A 20225-nucleotide genomic window follows, 5' to 3' on the forward strand; every position below is an offset into this window, starting at 1 on the left:
GACTTGAGCATGAGCCATCCTTTCTGAGCCTCTTAGCTTAATTGATTAAATTGAATGAGTCACTCACTACTTTGAGCCTTATAGCGTTACGTGACACATGCTAAATCTCTGATTAATATGTTTTAAGAAGTGTCCTAAGCTGCAGTAAATAGGTACTCAAGTAAAGACGTGTTTATGCATGTGTACACTCTGTAGTGCCTTTTTTCCTCGTACTGTTCCATCACTGACTGAGGTGTCCCATGTTTTTGTTTTCCAGTGGTTCACTGTAGATGTTCCAGGTGTTTTTCTTTCCCTTCAAAGCGAAGGATAAGAAAACGGCCCCGAGTCCTGACGTTGTTAAGTCTGCCTGAGGATGTTCTTTTTCATGTTCTGAAAGGTCTTCCTGCTAGTCAGAGCTGTGAGTCTGCTACTGCTTCTGTCACGCGCCGTGGCTTATCTCTGCCATTAGGAGCCAAGACTGCACATGGAAAAGGCTGGCTTATCGTGTCAGAGTAAACCTAAAGAAAACCAAAGAATACATGCAGTAATTAATTAGATTTTTGCTATCCCAGTAGCAGTTTTATTTCTCAGTACTCAAGCTTAAGAAGATTAGCAGTAGTATTTGAGTGCCCTGTGTAAATTTTCTGTGGGAATTGGCCTGCTAGATCACCATGGCTGGACAAATTAGTTTGGTTTGGCATCTCTTGCCTTAATGATGATTAGGCAAGCAATGAGTTATGATTAACTTGTGATTAATTAGTTACCTATCTAAAATTAGATTGCAAAGAACTATTCTTCTGTTGGTCCCTTTATTTTAGTAATTATTGTTTTACGCTCCCCCCTTGCAGGTGCACTCACATCTTAAATACCTTGTGGATAATCATGCTAGTGTTTGGGCATGTGCAAGTTTCCAAGAAATATGGCCTTCTCCAAACAACCTGAAGATGTTTGAAAGGTAAGCTTTAAGAATCAAATTTGACTGACGTTGTAGAAGAGGATGTTTGAAGGTAGATACACAATTCTAATCAGTCCTCACTGTGAGTGGGGGATCTGACTTTCCCTTTTTGTAGAAGTCTTTGCTTAGGGTGATGAGGAATTGTTGATTTCATGTCTAAGCTGCAGCTTATAACCCCTGTCTCCTTAACTGGAGCGGGGCCCATTGCATATACCAGAGTTACTTCTTTTTAAGGGCATTAATATTCTGTGTGGGAACACAGCACATTCACTAAAATCTGTTGCTGGTACTTCCATATGAATGTGCGAGTAAAATCAGAGGCTCAAGAGCATAACCATATTTTTGAGCTGGTTTGATCACTTCTTGTGCAAACCAGTGTATTGAAAAATAGGTAAATTTCAGTATTAAAACAAGGGAAGTTTGAAAGGGTAATGATAAATCTGCTTGAAAAGGACAGGGAGTGTCTTTTTATCCATCTGATTTGAAGGGGATCTGTCAGTTTAAATGTCATGATAATTGTTTTGCTTCTGACTATTGCTTCTTTGATGTATCTTCTTTCTGAAGAAGACTATTATGTGCACATCAGTTTGGGAGGGAGGAGCACAAGGGTTTGATGAATGTCCTTGAGGATACAAGTACCAAAACATGTTATTGCATTCTGGCGTTGGGGATGTTGCATGGGAATGGGAAACAGTTCCTATGAATTGTCAAATTACCCTGGACATTGGCATACGAAAGAGTTGCAGCAAGAAAAGCCTCAGCATAACTTGTGTTTAACGCTTATGGTTGGTGATCACCAAATTCGCGGCCTGGCTTCCACTGAAGTAACTTGTTTGAGGATGGGGGCCTGGAAGCACCTACTGATTTCAACCTCAAGTATGTTCTCTGTTTCCCATTCAGGGCTGCTGAAAGGGGTAACTTTGAAGCTGCTGTGAAGCTGGGGATAGCGTACCTGTACAATGAAGGCTGTAAGTGTGGAAGCTTGTACTTGGGTCTTTGGGGAAGATGGCATGACAGAAGGAAACACAGATGAGCTAAAGGCTTATTTATAGATACAGATCAGACTAATTGTCTCATCATAAAGTTGGCACTTTTACTGGCTGCTTACAAAGCTATTTCTCCTGTATCTCAAACACTGATGCTCTTGTACCCAGGTTCTAGAGCAGTGAAGTGCAGCGCCAGCTTGCTGCCTTCAGTGTGTGGTTAGGTCTCGTTTACGATCGTGCCTCTTCAGTTTTACCTTTCAGTGCAGCTTAAGCGCTGGCCGCTAAACTGCTAGGTGTTAAATGGTAGTATCGTGCACAGCTCTTTTAGAAAAGAAGTTAATGCATAGCTTATGAATTCATGTTTAGAAGTTATCCTTTGTAAACCTCTGGTCAAACTTGGCTACTTACCAAGTCTGATAAATGTAACAAAAGGGACTGACAATTGACAGGAGGAGCCTCCTTGCAGAGGGTACTGGCAAGGCAGGTGACTTGCATACCAATTTGTTTGAACACTGACAGGGATTAACATTGCTTTGAGTGTTGGTATTTGCAGAATGCCCCTCCTGCCCCAACTTAGGGTTATATGTTCCTAAAGACTGATTGTAGTAAGATTTTTCTTCTTTTGCCATCTCCATGATTTTTAAGGCTCTAAAGGGAAGACACTGTTCAGTCTTTTCCTGCTTGTATCCTATTGTCTGTCTTGGCCTGACTAAATGCCAAGCACGTGTTGTGAATAAATTCAAAACTATTTCTGGCTTTTTTTTGTTCAGTGTCCATCTCCGACGAGGGTCGTGCAGAAGTGAATGGATTAAAGGCATCGCATTTCTTCAGTCTGGCAGAGCGTTTGAATGTGTGCGCAGCCCCGTTTATCTGGCTTTTTATCCGTCCTCCCTGGTCCTTGAGTGGAAGCTGTTGTAAAGCTGTGGTCTATGAGAGTCTCAAAGCAGAGTGTCAGTTGGAGAAAGTAAGATTTCTTTCTGCCCTTGACTTTAACATAGGCTAGTAGCTGCATCTAGTTATTTTGGAAAAAATATTTTTGTTTCCCCAAGGAGCTCCTATGCTCTTGTTGCTTAAATGACTGTGGATCAATCATTTTAGTGAATTTATTGCCAAACAACACTTGGTATATCATGAGTGCCAGAGGCCTGTACTGTCTCTTCTGAGAGATTCAGTACTGTCTCAAACATAACAAAACATTGAGAAAAGCGAGGGGGAGGAATGATTGGAAGGCAAACAAAATTGTAATCTGGAATTACTAGAAAAAATTGCTATTGTTTTTTGTTTATCTTTAACAATGCTTTATCTTAATGCTTTCTTTAGGCTCAAAAAGGATCTATTCTCCACTGCTTGGCTAAGGTCTTGAGTCTCTTTGAGGTGAGCGGTGTTTCTGATTTGATGTGTTTGGGTACTTTTTTTTTGGTGATGCTAATACTGTTTACCTTGATTAAAAAAAACCAAAAAACAAAAAACCCACCAAAAAAATCCCAGCCAAATGCTCTTATAAAGTGGCCTAGGAATTTCTGTTCTCATGAGTTTAATGTACTGGTTGTTTAAAGGAACATTATCAACTCAGTTTATTGAATTTTACAAACAGTGAAATTAATTTTGGCTTGATCATGGGCTTGCAATGTGTTCAGGTCTCAAAGGAAGCCTTCCAGTCATAATGCGTATCAAAAAAAAAAAAAAGCCCTTCAGTGGCAAGCAAGCCAAAAAGCTTTTGTCTAGCTGAGGAAAACCACTAACTGCTTCCTAAGCCTGGATCTTCAAATGACAGCACTGAGTGGATGTGGGAGCACCTCTCATAGGCTGAAAGGGACTCGCAACTGGTCGATTCTGCTCTGTAGCTTTCAGTAGAGAGCTGTTCTGTAGCTTCTGAAGTATTGAGATCTGGCACCCAGTTGGCTGGACAGCAAAAATACCATCATGCCTTTTGTTCTTAGGATGAAGAAAAAAGAAAAGAATCCCTTGAAATGTTTGAAGAATCTTCAAAGCAAGGTTGTTTAAACAGCTCCTACCTCCTTTGGGAAAGTAACAGAAAGGCTGCTGTAAGTAGTATTTTTTTGTCTCAAAAAAACTTTTTCACTGTAACTTCTGGACCTCTGTTTTGTGCAATGAACATACACAGAAAGAAATTGCTGTTCCTCAGAGCTTACCTTTTTCATAAACAAGGAGAGCGCTAAGAACTCTCTCAAATGAGCTTTGGTGTCTGCCTTGGTGTTTTAAAGTAAGTGGGTCTACAAGCAATTGTAGCCGAGGTGCAAGCAGAAGCTCCTTTATACTAACTCTGCTAAAGGCATAGGCACTGCTGGCTAGTGATCCTACGGCTTACTTGGGAACAGGAGGGGGGAGACTGCCTGCGTTGCCATTAATAAATCTGCCAAAGCTCTCATGTTGGAATCCCAAGTGACCTGACTCATTTCCTGTGAGACCTTGGGCAAGAACTGAAGAAAGTTTCTTAAAAACAATGTTGTCGTCATGATGAGAAACAGACTGGTTGCTGAAATAATAGATGTATCCACAGGCAGTGTTTTTTCTCTGGATACTAGTACCACAATCCTTCTGTTTGTTGTGTAAAGGTAATGGTTTTTGAAATCTGTTTACATTCCTCTCTGTAGATGTCAGATCCTGGCAGATACCTCCAAAGTCTCAGGAAGCTACGGGACTATGCGGCAAAGGGCTGCTGGGAAGCACAGGTAAGACTGACTTTTCCTAGGAAAACTGTTTTCATTTGGTCTTTCCTATGCTGTCATTGTAGGCTTAGACTCCTCTCTTTAGAAGTAGCAATTTAGAAATTGCTGAATAATATCTCTATATGCATGCGTGTATTTACTCTGCAGATCCCCGTCTTTTGGAAAATACTGCACTTCTGTGGTACGATCCGAGTAAGGATGCATCTTTTGATGGACTTAAAAGCCTACCCCCAAATAATGTGCGCATCCAACATTTAAGCCAAACTAAGAACTACTGATTCTGTTACCTTTCAAGTAGTTTGTTGTGTTCTCTCTCTGTTTTCAGCAGGACCATCCTGTGCTGCTTTAGTTTGCTTTTAGTAAAAATAAATAAACAAATAATACTTTCTTTTGTGTTATCTCTACTACAGATAGCTTTAGCCAAAGCTTGTGGGAGTGGAAACCAACTGGGATTAGAAGCAAAATCTTCCAGTGAAATGGTGTCTCAAATCTTTCAAGCTTCTCTTCCTACCAGCAAGCAAAGTATCTTCACTGTGCAGAAAGGAATGAATGAAACAATGAGGTAAAAACTCCTATCTGGGAGTCAGAAAAAATGCCTATTTCCCTCTACATCTGTAGAAGGAAACAAATCTAGAATAAGTAGTTCATCTGTTGGAAGATGGCATCTTTTGCTTTACTTCTGTGATGCATTGTGTACAATCAGAGAAACACGTAACATTTTGCAAAGAGGAAGTATTAGAGCCTTTATTTCAAGCTCCGATGAAGAACTGAAATGAGGAGTGAGGTTTTCTCTGGACTCTTGCATCTGTCGAGACTAACAAGCTCTTCAAGAACTAGACGCATTGTTTGACTCATCGGAGGTTTAGCTACCCTACAGTTATCTTAGGTGGCCTTTAGCCTCCTAATTCATATGCCCTAAGAGAACTAACTCATATGCCCTACCTCTTTCCTTGTGCAAGTGCCTATTAATTGTAGATTAGCTTCTAATTCCAATTCACAGAAAACTGAAGATGACTATTGACCCTTCAGAGGATAAGAGACCTCTAGCTGCAAATCCTTATCTCAGTGCAATGTGTCATTATTCTGAAAATTCTTTTGGTTGAATTTCTTCGTTCTTTTGAGTGGAGAAGGGACGTGGGGAGGGTGTTCAGCACAGGTTCGGATGGCTTCTAACTGCGCAGATTGTCTCTCTCTCTCTCTTTCCTGTCTAGGTATATCCTGATTGATTGGCTGGTAGAAGTGGCTACCATGAAAGACTTTTCTAGCCTATGCCTTCACATGACAGTGGGATGCGTGGATCGTTATTTGAAGCTGAGACCTGTACCTCGGGCTCGACTACAACTTTTGGGAATAGCCTGCATGGTCATTTGCACACGGTAGGGGTTCTGATTGGTGAACAGAGGTGGTTATTGTGATCAAACTAATTTCTACGGCTCAAGCTTTTTTCCCCCTTGTTCATAATAATACTAGAAAAAATCTTTGGCTTCCCTCTACATTGACTGCTGCTTGAATTGTGTTCATGTATAAACACTCACAATCTCTGCAAACGAGACACAAAATGTTATTTTGAACATGTTTTTGAATATGAAAAAACTCCATAGTGGTGGATTGGTCTAAATGCATTCCATCAGCAATTGAATGCCATATTAGCATGAGGAACCCTGTAAGGAACAACTGCAGCGGTGTTGTTACATAGTTTAGTCTGTTACACTCAGATGAACAGTATGGTGTGGTGCAAAATTATTCTTCTGTGTTAGTTCCCTTAATATCTTGCATCTTAACCTAGAAGAGTTTTCCTAAATGAGGAATTAGGAATGTTCTAGTAGGTGGTTCTAGCTTAAAGGTGAAATAAATGAAGAGCCGCTGTTCATTCTTTCCTGGTCTGTACCTGGGAAAGTACCTTATAAAGTTGTTTAACTATTTGGTCACCTCAGGTGCATTTATCAGCCACAAAACCAGTAGTGCACAGGTGCAGAAATTCCCTTTCTTCTGGTGTTAACTGTTAATAATTAATATTGCAGTTTCATCAGCAAAGAGATCTTGACAATACGGGAAGCCGTGTGGCTAACAGACAACACGTACAAATATGAAGACTTGGTCAGAATGATGGGTGAGATAATTTCTGCCCTAGAAGGAAAGATAAGGGTGAGTTTGGAAAGTGGATTCAATATTTCACTCCTTGGGCTGGTACTGAAGTCAGGCTACTGTAATTAACACTTCTCCTTATCTAAGATGTTGGGGTTTTATGCGAGTGTTCTCAATCAGCTGTGGAGACCATGCACATTTCAGAGCATGCAGATACAAAACCCTCTGCCCTTCTGTAGAGATTAAAACTTAAGTTTTAAGAGACCGTTTATTCTTTCACTGGAGAATGTTTCAGTGTCAGCGTAGTAGTTAAAGAAACCAAACAAACCCTCTCAGTATAAAGAAAATGGCATCTCCTGGAAACAACTGTTCTAGATACTTGGTGCTCCTCTTGTATTGCCAACCTCTGTTCTCCTTTATGCACTAGATACCTACCATTGTGGACTACAAAGAAGTATTGTCAAATGTAGTCTCACTGGAGAGAAGAACTCTTCACCTTTACAGCTTCATTTGTGAACTGTCACTCTTAAACACAAGCCTTTGTGTGTATTCCCCAGCTCGGCTGGCTGCTGCAGCACTGCTGCTGGCTAAGATACTACACAGGCAAGGTAAGAACAGCCTCTTCAGTGGAGCTGCAGCAGGGTATGTCAGTCTGCCTTGTCCTTTTAGGGAGCTTTTTTTTGTTTGTTTTTTTGGTGTTACTTTGTCTTTAGGCAAGATGTCCCAACCACTTGCAGGGGGAAGTGGGGGACAGGTATAAGATTCATAATGAAGAGTTGAGTTCAGTCTATTTTACCTCTTAATAGCTATGATGAACAAGAGTATTAGCATCAGTCTATGCAAGCTTTGTGTTTAAATGAGACTGAAGATTTCTGTTCTTAAGTATAACTTCAGTTTGGCAGGTAAACCTATCCTTGAAGCTAGTTGTGAACTTGAATGAACTGTCTGCAGGCATAAACTTGTAGAGATCATGATCTTTATCCCATAAAAAAATCTGTCTGATTACAGAACTACCAAGCTTCACAAAATGGTAATATGTATTCTCTTCTCCAGCACGCCCCTGGACCAGCCAGCTGTCTGAGTGCACCGGTTTCTCTCTCGAAGACCTGTTGCCTTGTGTGCTAAGCCTCCACCAAAAGTGGTAATAGTTTTGGAAACTCTTCTGGGAGGGCACATGAGTACTTGGATTCCAGCTTTTGCAGACATGCTGCATCTATGCAGGCAGCCCTTCCCAGAGAAGGACGTGGCTTCGGGCAACTACCTTGCTCCCCCCACCACAAGGCACTAAGGCCTAGGGGCCAGTTCAGGGACAGCTATTCTGTTTCTCACAACTGGTAGTGGCCCTGGGTGACAGAAAATGTGATGCTCCTCAAGGCTTAACAGGTTTCAGCTTGCCAAACAGCACTATTTTCAGAAGACTGCAACTGGCTTATTGGTGAGCTTCAGAAGGAGTTCCAGTAGCAAAAGTAGCTCATTTTTTAAAGAGTACAAGGCAAATAGCTTGTTTACTTCAAGGAACAGAAAAGGAATTAGATGCTGATATGCTTAGAAACCAAGTGTCCTGGCTAGCTGCTTAGCAGCTCTGCTGAAACACCAACTTCCTTAGCACAGAGGGGAAGTACTTAAATTGGCAGGTTTTGTTAACATTGTTTCATATAATCCATTCTAAGATTGGGGCTTTAATCTTTCTTTCCAGTTTCCATGACGATGTCCCAAAGGATTATAGGCAAGTGTCCTTAACTGCAGTGAAACAACGATTTGAAGATGAGCGTTACGAAGAAATAGGCAAAGAAAAGGTGGGTTAGCTCTTTGTCTTCATTTGGTGATGTCTGACACCAAGACCAAAGCTACCATATAGCAGGATGGAGTAAACTTCAAATAATGGGAGGTGGGTTCTAACTTTTAGACTTTTGGAGGAGAGAATATCTAAATAAAGTGGTAGTTTTAAACTTGATCTGTGGGGACTATAACTGCTCTGTTTGAGTACATGTGGGAAGAACTCACTGGGATAGATTTCTCCTAGAAAATAAAGATAAATAGCCACCTCCTGGCTATTTATTCCTTCTGGGAATCTCATGGTCTAATTCTTACTGGCTCTTTGATTTTTTTAGATGATGAGTTACAGCCAGCTCTGTTCATTGTTGGGTGTGAAACAGGAGGACCCGGAGCCCAGTCCCTTGCACACGAACGTGGTGGAAATTCAGACTTTCCTTAGCTCTCCCTCTGGAAAGAGAACTAAAAGGCTAGTATAACTCATCACTGCAGATGTCTCTGAAGATTAGCATGAGCCTTTCCTCCTCCCTGGCATCCTGAGGTTTCATTCTTAAATATGGTCAATTTTTCTGTAATTACCTTGCCATACCTATTCAGAGACAGAAAAGAAGACCTGGCTTTTAATGTGACTTCTGCATTTTCTTGCTACAGGAGGAGGGAAGACAGCATTCAGGATGACAGAGGCAGTTTTGTGACTACACCCACAGCAGAGCTATCCACCCAGGAAGAAAGTCTTCTAGATAACTTCCTAGACTGGAGTTTAGATTCCTGCTCTGGTTATGAAGGTGATCAGGAAAGTGAAGGCGAGAGAGATGGAGATGGTGAGAGGTTTATTCTCCTTATAAAAAGCAGACGAGAGAATTAAAACTGTCTTTTCATCTTTGCTTAAAACTGTTTCTCAGGCAACGGAAGCCTGAACTTTCAGCTGAAGACCAGTTGGGAAAACTCTCCCCCTTCCCCAGTGGTTATAATTGTTAAACTGTTTTAGAGGTATATATCTGTTCTCTTTCTCTATACTGCTTCAGAATGTGATGAAGGGTTTGGTAGCTGCTTAGCGTTTTGGGGTGAGACTGTTTTCAGATACCAGTGACAGTGGACCAAACGTGACGAATGGCCCACTGCGTTAGAAACACTGTATTATCTGTTTGTTTTGCTGACACTAGGACTGGCTGTTCATTTCCTAAATAGCTCTTGGTACCTATTCAAACAGTCTGAGGGGGGAAAAGTTACTGTTATTTAAAACAGTAAAGTTTAAAACAGAGGGTGAACTTAATGCTCTACCCTCCCCTCCACATGTAAGTGGACATAAGGTTTATGGTCTTGCTTGGGTTTTTTCTGTGCTGAATGTGTGCTTGGTGTTGCCCAAATCAAAACTAGCCTTTTTCTTTTACTATTCCACAGTGACAGGTCCCAGTGGGATCTTGGATGTGACGGTGGTCTACATGGATCCTGTGGAGCACTGCTGTCAGGACTCCAGCGATGAAGACAACCTAGCTGTAGAGTGGGCTGGGCACGCAGCACCACTGAGGGAGGCTAAGCTGCCGGATGACGCTCGCAGCCTTTCAGCATATCTCACCCCAAGAAATCCTAACCTGGAAGGGAGCTCAGGCTACTCTTCCGTCAACAGTGCCAGCCCTACATCTCCTGTAGAAGGCAGCCTTGGAGTACCTCTCAAACCTACCTCAGCACTGCCTCCTGGCAGTGCCATGAACAAGGAGCCATGCCTGCCTCACTACTTGGAATCGTGTTTACAGTCAGTCCGTGCTAGGCCTAGGGATGGCAAGTGTGACAGAAGGCAAGTCAAGCGAAAAAATGTGGCAGAACACAGTGAAGAAAGGGTGAACTTGGGCTTCTTAAGCCTCTGATTTCTTCATGCTCTTTACTTTTCTAGGGTTCCTGGAAGCAATTTCTGTTGTAGTCACACAGGGATGATAGTGAATAATTGTCACTACCTCCAAACAGAGCCCTTCCCCTCAACTTCGCCTATGCCTATCTTGTAATTCTGTAGCTCACTTCTGGGCCATTTCTTTCCTTGATAGCTGCCTTTTTAAAGTACTCCCTATTGTCTGATCCTCTGCAAATTAAGATTCTTCTCCACATATGAAACTTTAGCTCACTTTTGTCATACCTCACCAGTTACACCTTGGTGATAGAAAAGAACTTGTCATGTCCCTTGCTTTGCTTTCCTATAAAAGAAAGGAATTGACTTTGGTTCTCAAGTTACTGGATGTAACACTATGCTTGAATTCTTCCACTTGAAAGACCTTTTTGAGGTTGTGCTGCCTTTTCCTTCTGGCCAGGTACTGTCCACTCAGCTGGTGCTTCCCTCTTCTAGGTAAATACCCTTTGCTGCACTGATACAAGGTTTTTATAGACACAATCAAGAGGTAAATGAAGGCTCACTGCAGGTCTGAGCTTCTTTTTTACCTACCTCTCAGATGGTTTTAAACCCCATTTGCCTCAGGCTCTAGTTGCCATGTTTTCCTCGCCTGAAAAATTCTCCTTCTGTGCCTTAATGCTTCACTGCCCTGTACTACAGTAACGTGATCTCTGTGAACTGTTAGTCTCTGCTGGAACAGTGTCGTTGAACTGCCACCTCCAGTGGCTCCATTTAATTTCCTGTCCTGCACAGTCTTCCTTGCTATTTCCATTAACATGTCCTCAAGTAAAGCGCAAATCTCTTGAACACTAGAAACGGGCAGCAATGCAGTTAAGGGCAGACAGTTTGTTGTACTGAAAGCCCTAATTTAAGCCTTGCTACTGGCTCCTAATCTGTGACGGCAGCAATGCTTTTCTTACCAAATGTGAAATCGGTGCTGCTTTGGTGACAATTGGAAGAAACCACCTACACTGACCTCAGCCTGTGAATGTTAGGAAAACAGCCTTCTCTCTACAATTAGGTAGTGAGCATTGAAATACCAAGGTACAAGACTTCCAGGGGATGTCACTGAATTTAACACTGGAACTGGACTCCATAACTCTTCCTTTGTTTAGAAGTTACTGTGGCAGATGGCAACAGTTCAGATGATACACACACAGTGTAGTGACTTTTTTTATAAAACTTTTTTTAATATAGATATACTTCAACGACTGGTATCCCACTCACCTACTTCCCTGTCCTGGGGCTTGGAGAACTCATGGGATGTTTGGGGATGAAGTCAGAGTTTAGCTCTGAGCCAAGTTCTTATGATTAAGTGGCAGATAGAACTGCCTATAGACTATTTACATTAACACGAGGAGCTGGGAGAACCCTGCACAACATGGGGCTCCAACCACCATCACAACTCCACAGCAGCCCCAGGAGAGCCTACAGAAAGGCCATATAACCAACCAGCAGCAGCCTTGGGTGCTTGTCCACAAAGTTTATTACAAAACTATGTACTGCCACTGTAGTTAAAAAAAAAATAAAATCCAAAGATCCTGATTTAGTTTTTCTGTGCCAGGCTTCACCCTTCTCCCGGTGGCTACACTGCAGTTCTCCAGCTACTGCTTACAATGACTTGCCATGCAGGAGTGTCTTCACATTAACTTGTTACAGCAGTGGCTCAAAATTCAGTCACATTAAAATTGCAAGAAAACACTTATAAAAACCTCTCTCAGTTCTAAAACAGGTAGGTAAAAGTTAAATATTTGCAGGAAAGGCCGCACATTGCAGAAAGCTTTGAACTCTTCCTGTGCAAGTTTTCTTGATCTGAAAGAAAAGGCACAAAATAGGAATTAATCACTTCCGTTCCTTCCCAGGAAGAGTAAATTAAGTGATGAGGAGCTAGCTCCATCTTCCTGGGGCGTGCTGCTTAATCCAGTGGCCTTGGCTGATGCAGAACCAGATCTGTCTCTGTATCAAGCCTCAATCTTGGAGGTGCCTCATGGATAAAACAAAGCACCTGGACCTAGAGAGCCACCACTTACTGCCTGAGGCAACAGAACCAGAACTACAAGCTACTTTCTGAAAAGAAAAAGCAAAAGATACAGCCCAGAGCCTCAGTTCTTTTAAAAAAGTGAAAAAAGGACCAGATTGCATCAGTCTGCATTTTGTTAGCACCCCCACACCCCTGCAGACTGTTCATCCTTTGCTTTACTAACCCATGTGGTATTCTTCCAAAGACAAGTATTTCCAGAAAAAAAATGAGGAAACACATGCTGTAACACAGGCTAAGCCTGGCTTTGCGTAGCACTGGACTGATCTTTTAATAGGGAATGCTGAAGGGCCAGTACTCCCTCCCCATGTCAGGAGGAGCCCCTAGGTCTCACCGGGAGACATTTCACAGACCACCCGGCTCTGTCCTCACCTCCTGACTGCTGCCTGCAGCACCCCACGAGCAGGTCAGCAGCGCTGTGCTGCTCCTGCGCTCCCAGCAGTACAGGGGGACAAGCGCTTTGTGCTGCTGCAGTCTAAACTACTGACACTTACTTAGGGCACCATTTTGATATCCACAGAGTCATAAGCTGAAGCTTTCATCTTTTCCAGTGGCTTCTTGAAGAGCTGCCGCAGGGCCTCATACTCAGGCTTCTCCGCATACTCTAGTGCCATTACTTGCTGCAGGTAGCTCTGCAGGGCATCTGCAAAGCAAGGAACATCTCTGCATGGAGCAGCACAGCAACCCCAGTTGTCCTTACAAAGCTGCCAAATGGCCTCAGACTGCTCTCCCTATAGACTGCTCACCCACCTACCTTGGCCAGCTGCAGAGAGAGGAAAACAAAACCAAAGACTAATAGGAAGCTCAAAGACAGGATGGAGAAATGACCTCTAGCCCCAAATGTTGCATTTTTAAAGCCACCAGAACACTTGCCTCTTCAGCAAGGCTCATGAATACAGATAATGGGTAGCAGCCCTCCTTGTCTTGCTGTAAAGAAAACAAAGAATTTGTTCGCAGGAGGAGCCTGTCAACCAGTCCATGCAATGCTGGCTCACCGTCGCCAGTGGAAGCCATCCTGGACTAGCACCCCAGCACAGAGAAGGTTCTAGCTTCTGGTACAGTCAATCCTCCTTCCCCAAGTCCCACTGTCACAGAGAGCAAGCCCATACCTGGAATGGATCTCTGCCTGAAGCACAGTCGGAGAAGGCATGTCACATCTCCTTTGTACCTGGAATAATCAGTGCAGAGTGCTGTCAGATGAGAAGCAATGGAGCAGGTACCTGAACAGCCTGTCTTTGGCAATAGGGACAAAAAAAAAAAAGAAGCTGAATCCAGACGGCCACGTTCTGAATGGAGCAGAAATCAGGGTTCATCAAACACCCTTTGGCCAGGCTCAGCCTTTACAGTGGAATTTACCCACATCCCAAAAGTGTGCTATGACCGAGTGATTTCTCTTCAGTCACAAAACCTCCCTCACTGTTTTCTGCTGAGCATTTCCCAAAAGAGTAGATGATTTCTCCTACTTTTCCTTCTTTTCCATCACAGTTTCTACTTTGTCCAGCTCATCAGACCAGGGCAAGAAGCCACAGAGCCATTTCAGAAGACAGTAGCCCAGAGATTCCAAGTCACTCCGGCGAGATGGTCCTGATGGAAGGGAAGAGACATCCATGTGTGAAAAAACAAGAGTTTGGGAGCCATCTTAGAAGAGGCCCAGGCTAGTGCCTCTCCTCCAAAGGCAAGTAAGGACTCCAGCACTCACTGCACAGCCTTGGAAGTCTCTATGTGAGGTGCCCCTCCTGTAAAACAGGCATGTTTACATGCCCCCCTCATGAAGGGGCACAAGTCTAAAGAGCAGAAGTAAAGAAATGCAAGAGCTTCATTAAGATGTGCTCTAGGATATCAATACTTCTAGGAGCCTGCTAACTCACACAGTTGAGGAATCACCTCCCAGCCTCTGGAGGAAGACTTGCCCAATCTGAACACTGGGAGACAACAGTCACATCCCAACCAGGAGAGGAACTGGCTAATTTAAACACCTTTCCAGCTCTCATTGCTTCAAGGTCAGAGAAGAGCCTGCTGCAAATCTGTTTTGGGCAGAGATGCAGTCTGGCTTGAAACAAATCCCTGCTAAGCCAGCATGAAGCAGCCCTGTTTTCTATTCCTCGCACACCTGCAGTAGCCAAGGCTCCAGATGGAGCAGGAGCATCCCTGCACCTCTTGCTGCAGTCACTGAGTGACCTGGCAAGTCCCAACACAGCAGCCCAGAGAGAGGCAAGAGTAAACAACGCAAATAGGAACTTGGTTCCAGATGCATGTGAATTCCTGGAAAGCAGCAATAACAGAAATGCCAGCAGGGAGCCCTAGCTCCAGAGAGCGCTGCCACAGTAACAGCTCTAGCTGAGTTTTGCTGGCTTGTGTCAGAAACAGACTCACCTGCTCCTTTGTGGCTGTCCAGACTGATAAACTCTATCGTGCCTTCATGAGGGGTCCTGCTGCCTTCACGCTGAGCCACATGCTTCCCTCCTGGGCAGTAACGGAACGCAAAGCAATAGCCTGCTAGGGTCACCTAGAAGACATCAAGAAGTACGCATCTCAGCCTGTGCGTGGTGTGAATTCTGCTTACAGTGTAGCCTACAGTCCTGCACCACAGCACCTGCTTGAGCACTGCACAGACTGCACTGCTCCCCTGCCCAGCAGCAGGAACCTGGGTGTTGCTCTATCCCGTTTCACAAGCCCACCTTCACTGCCGTTTCCTCGCAGCGCTGCTCCTGCTCCCTACCTGTGTGAGGTCTGCTGGGTTCAAGTAGATGTTCTCAGCTGTGATGTCCCCATGCACATACTCGTTTTCATGAATGTACTCCAGGCAGTCTAGCTAGGAGTAAACAGAAGAGGCGAGCATATCAGAACCACACAGACTCCTTCAGCACCCTGGCTATCACTGAGCTGGACCCTCCCCAGCTCCCCACAGCTGTGTGGCGGAGCACAAAAAGCACCATGTCTCACAGCCTCTAATTTTCAAGTGTCAGGTTTCTCTCATTCTCCTTACCCCAAATTCCTTCAGGGTGACACATTGCTCAAAAGATGCTACTCAAGTTTACAACAGGCTCGAGAGATGCTACTTAGAGACCCCAGCTAACCCCCTGGATCAGCTTTAACACACCTTTGAAAGATCTGGAAGAAAGTTATAGGTCTTTTCTGAAAAAGTCTCTTAGAAAGTATTGGTTCTCTACATACCAGCCGGACTACAATCTGAAAAGCTGCCTTCTCCCTCAGTAGGTGTAAGCCATCATTTAGGACGGACTGAAGAGTTCGCCCTAAGTCAGAGAACACCAAAAACCTGCAAGAGACAAGGGCTTAGCATGTAGCGGTACCTACCCAATTTGGACACTTGTCAAGCAATCCACCTGGATTAGACCCCACTTCAATTCCAAGTTGACCTGGGCAAACGTTTCCTCAACTTTTAATAACAGAAAGGGAGAGACATGCTCATCATGTGTTCATAGAATCATAGAATCATTTAGGTTGGAAAAGACCTTTAAGATCATCGAGTCCAACTGTTAACCTAACACTGCCAAGTCCAAGTGTTGCAGATGTACAGTCTGAGTCTCCCCTTTACGTTACTATTAAAGGCAGGAATAAGGTGTCCCCTGGCCTGAGGGGCAGAAGCAGCAAAAGCAATGACTTCACTAGCAACACAAGGACTGAAGGAAACAGGATAATGAGAGAGGCACACCATTTGTTAATAAGAGACAGGAGCAGTGCATAAGGTTAGGAGCCCAAGGGACAATGAGAAAAGGAATAGCAGACAGCAAGGAGGGAAGAGGGAAAGCCCAAGTAGATGGCAATTGTGGACAAAAGAGCTCAGTTGTGCCCTTCGCAGAGTCACCTCACCTGTAGCTATCTGCATGAAGTCCAAAGCCAACACAATTGGGGATTCCCAGCAACGGCACGGAGCGCCACTTCTTCCACTTCTGCACTAAAAGGGGAGAGAAGAGGACAGAGTGTGGCAGACACTGCTAAGGAGCTCCAGAACAAAGGAGCTCAGGCAGGGATGCCCTTTCTCCGAAGGCCTGCTTTGCCCTGGGCAGCTCACAGCGGGAAGCCTCTCTCATACTGATTCCATCCCAGAAATGCCAGCCTGATGTGCTGGGGTATTGGCATGTCAATGCACGTAGCACCGCAGAGCAAGAGTAAGACAGAAAGGATGCTGGGAATACTAAGTGTAAGGCATGCGGTTGCTATAGGGCTAGGCAAAAGAAGAAGGGGGCAGAGAGAGAGAGGGATGGAGAAGCAGATTTTTATGGTCCTCCCAGAAGTGCAAGTTTGACATGGATTCCTCCATCGCCCCTGCTCAAACACCTGCCCACGTTTTCTGGTCAGCTTTGCTCTTGCTCAGGTTTTTGGGTCAATGGAGTAAATACCAGACAGCAGCTGACAGAAACGCCCATGGAAGGGGCACAGGAGAGGGAGCCAAGGCAGGTCACGCTGCAGGGCTGAACAGCCACCAGTGAGATCAAGACAAAGCATGGGTAGAGCAAGAAAGCTTCAAAATGCCAATACTGCAGTGTCCTAAGGTACACAGAGGCTCCTGGGAGAGCAGGCTCTCAGCCAAACTTCTCAGCACTCTGGCACTAACCAAGCAATCAATCAGTTTATTCTAGCCTGGCCTTCCAAGAGACTCACATAACTGATGAGAGGGGGCATGCCAGTTTTCCTAACAAGCAGCCTAGTCCTTGCCCTTCCAAGAAGCACCAACCTGTGCCTGCCTTTGCAGCTCGCTGGAAGAAGTTCTGTTCATTGTAGATCTTGCCATCTTTGACATCCTAAAGGGAACAGGAAGGAGGAGCGTTACTTCAGCCACACACACCCTGCTAGAAAGGGAAACTTGGGCAAGACTGCTACAAGACCTTCACTACTCATTTTAAAGAAAGCAACAACCCCCCCCCCCAAAAAAAAAATCAAATATCAGATCAGCAACAGAGCTGAGAACAGAGCTCATGTCTTTTGGTTCACTATTTAATGCTGTGCCTAACAACCACATAAACTCTGAGCATCAGCACAGAACAAGGGAGTGGCTGTCTCACATTGGACATTTCAAACACTACCACTTAGCACTGTCTGTGAGTTAAAAGCGTCTAGACAATGCAGACCATCTCGCAACCTAAAGCGAGCTCTAGTCCCAAAGCTATTATTTTAAAAGGAGCCAGAGGTGAACTTCTTATCCACAACACAGATGAGGTTATTTCTGCAAACAGGCAAGTCCCAACAAAGAACTGTAACATTTTATTCTAGCTGTCACAAATTGAGACAAGTAAGAAAGTCTGTATTTGTGACATTCAAGAGTCTAGGTAGTGTGCTGACACCTTACAATCCATCTTTTAAAATCGGCAAGCATTATTGCCCCTTACTGCCCATTACTGCTGTTATTGAGTGACCTAAAATGCATATAGTTTACATTCAGTATGTATGTGTTTGCCTACGCACACACGTGTGTGTATATGTGTGTGTGTGTGTGTGTGTGTGTATATATATATCTTTTTTATCAACATACTGCAAGCTAACTTAGGACAGATGCTCTTATGCATGGGAGGAGGCAGCAGTTTTATATTCTGGCTGGTCTGATACCAAAGGCCCTACCCACAATTGGCCAAGGCATCTGGAGGATCAGCAGGCCCAGACAACACAAACGACCATGTTCCAGTGGATATTTTATTCTGCACCTTGCCTGGTGAGCCAATCTGAGCCATCAAACCCAGGAGCCAAAATGCTCTCGTGTGCCATATCGTACTCTACAGTCCTCTGCAACCACAAGGGCTGGGCTGCGCCATCAAACTAACGAGCAAAACGCCAGAAGATGCCAAAGGTGCAAAACAGAGGAGTTGGGAGTGTTGCGTACAGAAGTGATTACAGCTTCCCGCCTACCAGTTCTAGTTTTGTGGCAGTTAGCTGTCTTTTCTCATTAACACTCTGTTCTTTCTCCATCCTCTTAAATGGCTCTTCTCTGACAAAAGGGAGAGGGAGTTTTCAAGAGTGGGCACCACCAGGTCCCCACAGAGCCCTTAGTCAGCACTGGTCTTCCCACAGACAAGCAACCCCCAAGAGCCACAGCAGACAAGAAAACAGTCTTCCTGCTCTGGTTTGCAAGTTACCGAAAATCAATCATCAACTGAATTTCCATTGCAGAACAGCTATTACTGGAAATAGCACGTTTCTGCAGAACCCAAGTTATTGGCAAGTATCTAGAAAGCTGGCTCGGAACTCCAACTATAATTACTGTTTGATTTAAAGATGTGCTCTGGCCTTACAGAGTCTCTCAGTGCTGGTTCATCACTACCTCGGCACAGCCACCAAATTCTAACTTCTCTGGTTTCCCCAGACTTCAGCAGGGTACACGTACACTCGCCGTACAGGAAGAAAGCAGGTCTGACACGAATGAATCAAGATCTCTATCTTACACCACCAAATTCAGTTTTGGAGATTACAGAGCTTGGTGGATCAAAGAGGCAACCTTTTGGGATGAAGGCTTTTACTTTTTTTAATCCTTATACCTGTTTTCTTCACACCTTTGGTGGAAGGGCCAACTTCTACTAAAATCCAAGCATGACACTCTCAGGAAGTTATATCCATCTCCTAAGCTAGAAGGGGCCTCTGTGACCACTTTCTCTGAATTCCTCGGACACTCTTAGCCATGCAGGCCAAACGGGTCAGGCCCTGGACACAGTACACTACGCACTATTCCTTACCCAAACAGATCAAAACTCACAAGTTTGAGGGAGTATCTTTGCTTTTGAGGACAGGTTCCAGATGCTGACTGTGCTGTGGAAGGATGGAACAGATGTGGTTACAGGAGCACGGAAAAGAGGTACTTGCAGTGTCAGCTGCATCATTAAACACAGCCTGTGCAGCTGGCTTTTACTTATCCTCTGCTTCTTTCACTCGGTCTTTGCAAAAGCATCCTCTGTGATGTGACAGCGTCTTCCCAGATTACTACAAAATAATTCTTACCTTGCTCCAGTAGCACAGCACCCCTGACATGCTTCGAGTGCAGTTCTGCTTAAGTCACAGAAGCATCTAGGCATGGCTACAGTAGTGGGGTGCTTTGAAGGTGGTATGTAAAGAACAAATCATTATTAGAATCTCAAAGGCACCCCCAAATTCATTTGCTGAGCATTCCCTCCCTTTGTAGTTTGTCAAGTCTGTAAGAGATGCCAAAGTCCCTTCTGCTCTGCATGGATGTTAAGAGTTATATGTGGCCTTCCCCCTCCAAAAAGATTTGCATCCATTACTTGGCCTTGGGGTAGTTCTCTTCTCCTGCACTTAGACCGAGTGCTACGCACAGGTTATCTGCTGCTCGTCATCCAAAAGGTGTTTCTAAAAAAGCACCCTCCACTATAACAACATTTATCTTCTCTTTTTCTAACATCACATCTTTTTAAAGATGTAGGTGGATGCCCAGACTTTGCTATACAATAGCATAAGGAATTAAAAAGAAACTAAAGCCAAATATCAGGCAAAGCTTACTAATGGATAGAATTCCTCCTGAACAGTGTTTCCAAGTTAACAATGGAAAATAAGATCGAAACCTTTCCTTTGGAAGTTTACAACTAGACTGGAGAGAAAAGATCAGCAGTCACTGAACAGCTGAGAAGCAGTTCAGATGATTTACCTGCTTTCTTTTGGCCCCCAAAACAGGCTGAGAATCCCAGACTGACATTTAGTCAATGCTGACACCAGCTACAACACAGGAACTCCTGTACGGTGCCGGCAGCATTTAGGTTTTGAACCTAAAAACCAGAAAGAGGAGGCACGGCCCCTAACGATGCGCATTTCGTCAATTAACAGAGCAGCCCAGCCTGCGCTCGGTCCCACGCCAGTGCGCTGGGATGCCCAGCGTGGGGAC

The 20225-nt window shown here is 44.2% G+C and overlaps 2 protein-coding genes across 2 annotated transcripts; one reads left to right on the forward strand and one right to left on the reverse strand.

Annotated features, from left to right (window-relative positions):
* Window positions 1–256: 256 nt before the first annotated feature.
* On the forward strand, window positions 257–10333 carry CCNF (cyclin F; the record flags this gene model as incomplete). Its single annotated transcript, XM_009573578.1, has 16 exons — window positions 257–417; window positions 828–934; window positions 1835–1902; window positions 2691–2884; window positions 3241–3294; window positions 3861–3965; window positions 4536–4613; window positions 5021–5172; window positions 5822–5986; window positions 6632–6755; window positions 7123–7303; window positions 7749–7836; window positions 8392–8491; window positions 8807–8937; window positions 9120–9289; window positions 9870–10333. Coding segments are annotated over 16 exons (2342 nt in total), but the record flags the coding sequence as incomplete, so codon positions are not given.
* Window positions 10334–12879: 2546 nt separating this feature from the next.
* Window positions 12880–19141, reverse strand: VRK3 (vaccinia related kinase 3; the record flags this gene model as incomplete). Its single annotated transcript, XM_009573579.1, has 9 exons — window positions 12880–13028; window positions 13495–13553; window positions 13849–13969; window positions 14759–14891; window positions 15105–15197; window positions 15560–15662; window positions 16217–16301; window positions 17082–17148; window positions 19089–19141. Coding segments are annotated over 9 exons (863 nt in total), but the record flags the coding sequence as incomplete, so codon positions are not given.
* Between the last annotated feature and the right edge of the window lie 1084 nt (window positions 19142–20225).

This window comes from Fulmarus glacialis, unplaced genomic scaffold (genome assembly GCF_000690835.1).
Source record: "Fulmarus glacialis isolate BGI_N327 unplaced genomic scaffold, ASM69083v1 scaffold35992, whole genome shotgun sequence".
In the NCBI taxonomy this organism is placed as follows: domain Eukaryota; kingdom Metazoa; phylum Chordata; class Aves; order Procellariiformes; family Procellariidae; genus Fulmarus; species Fulmarus glacialis.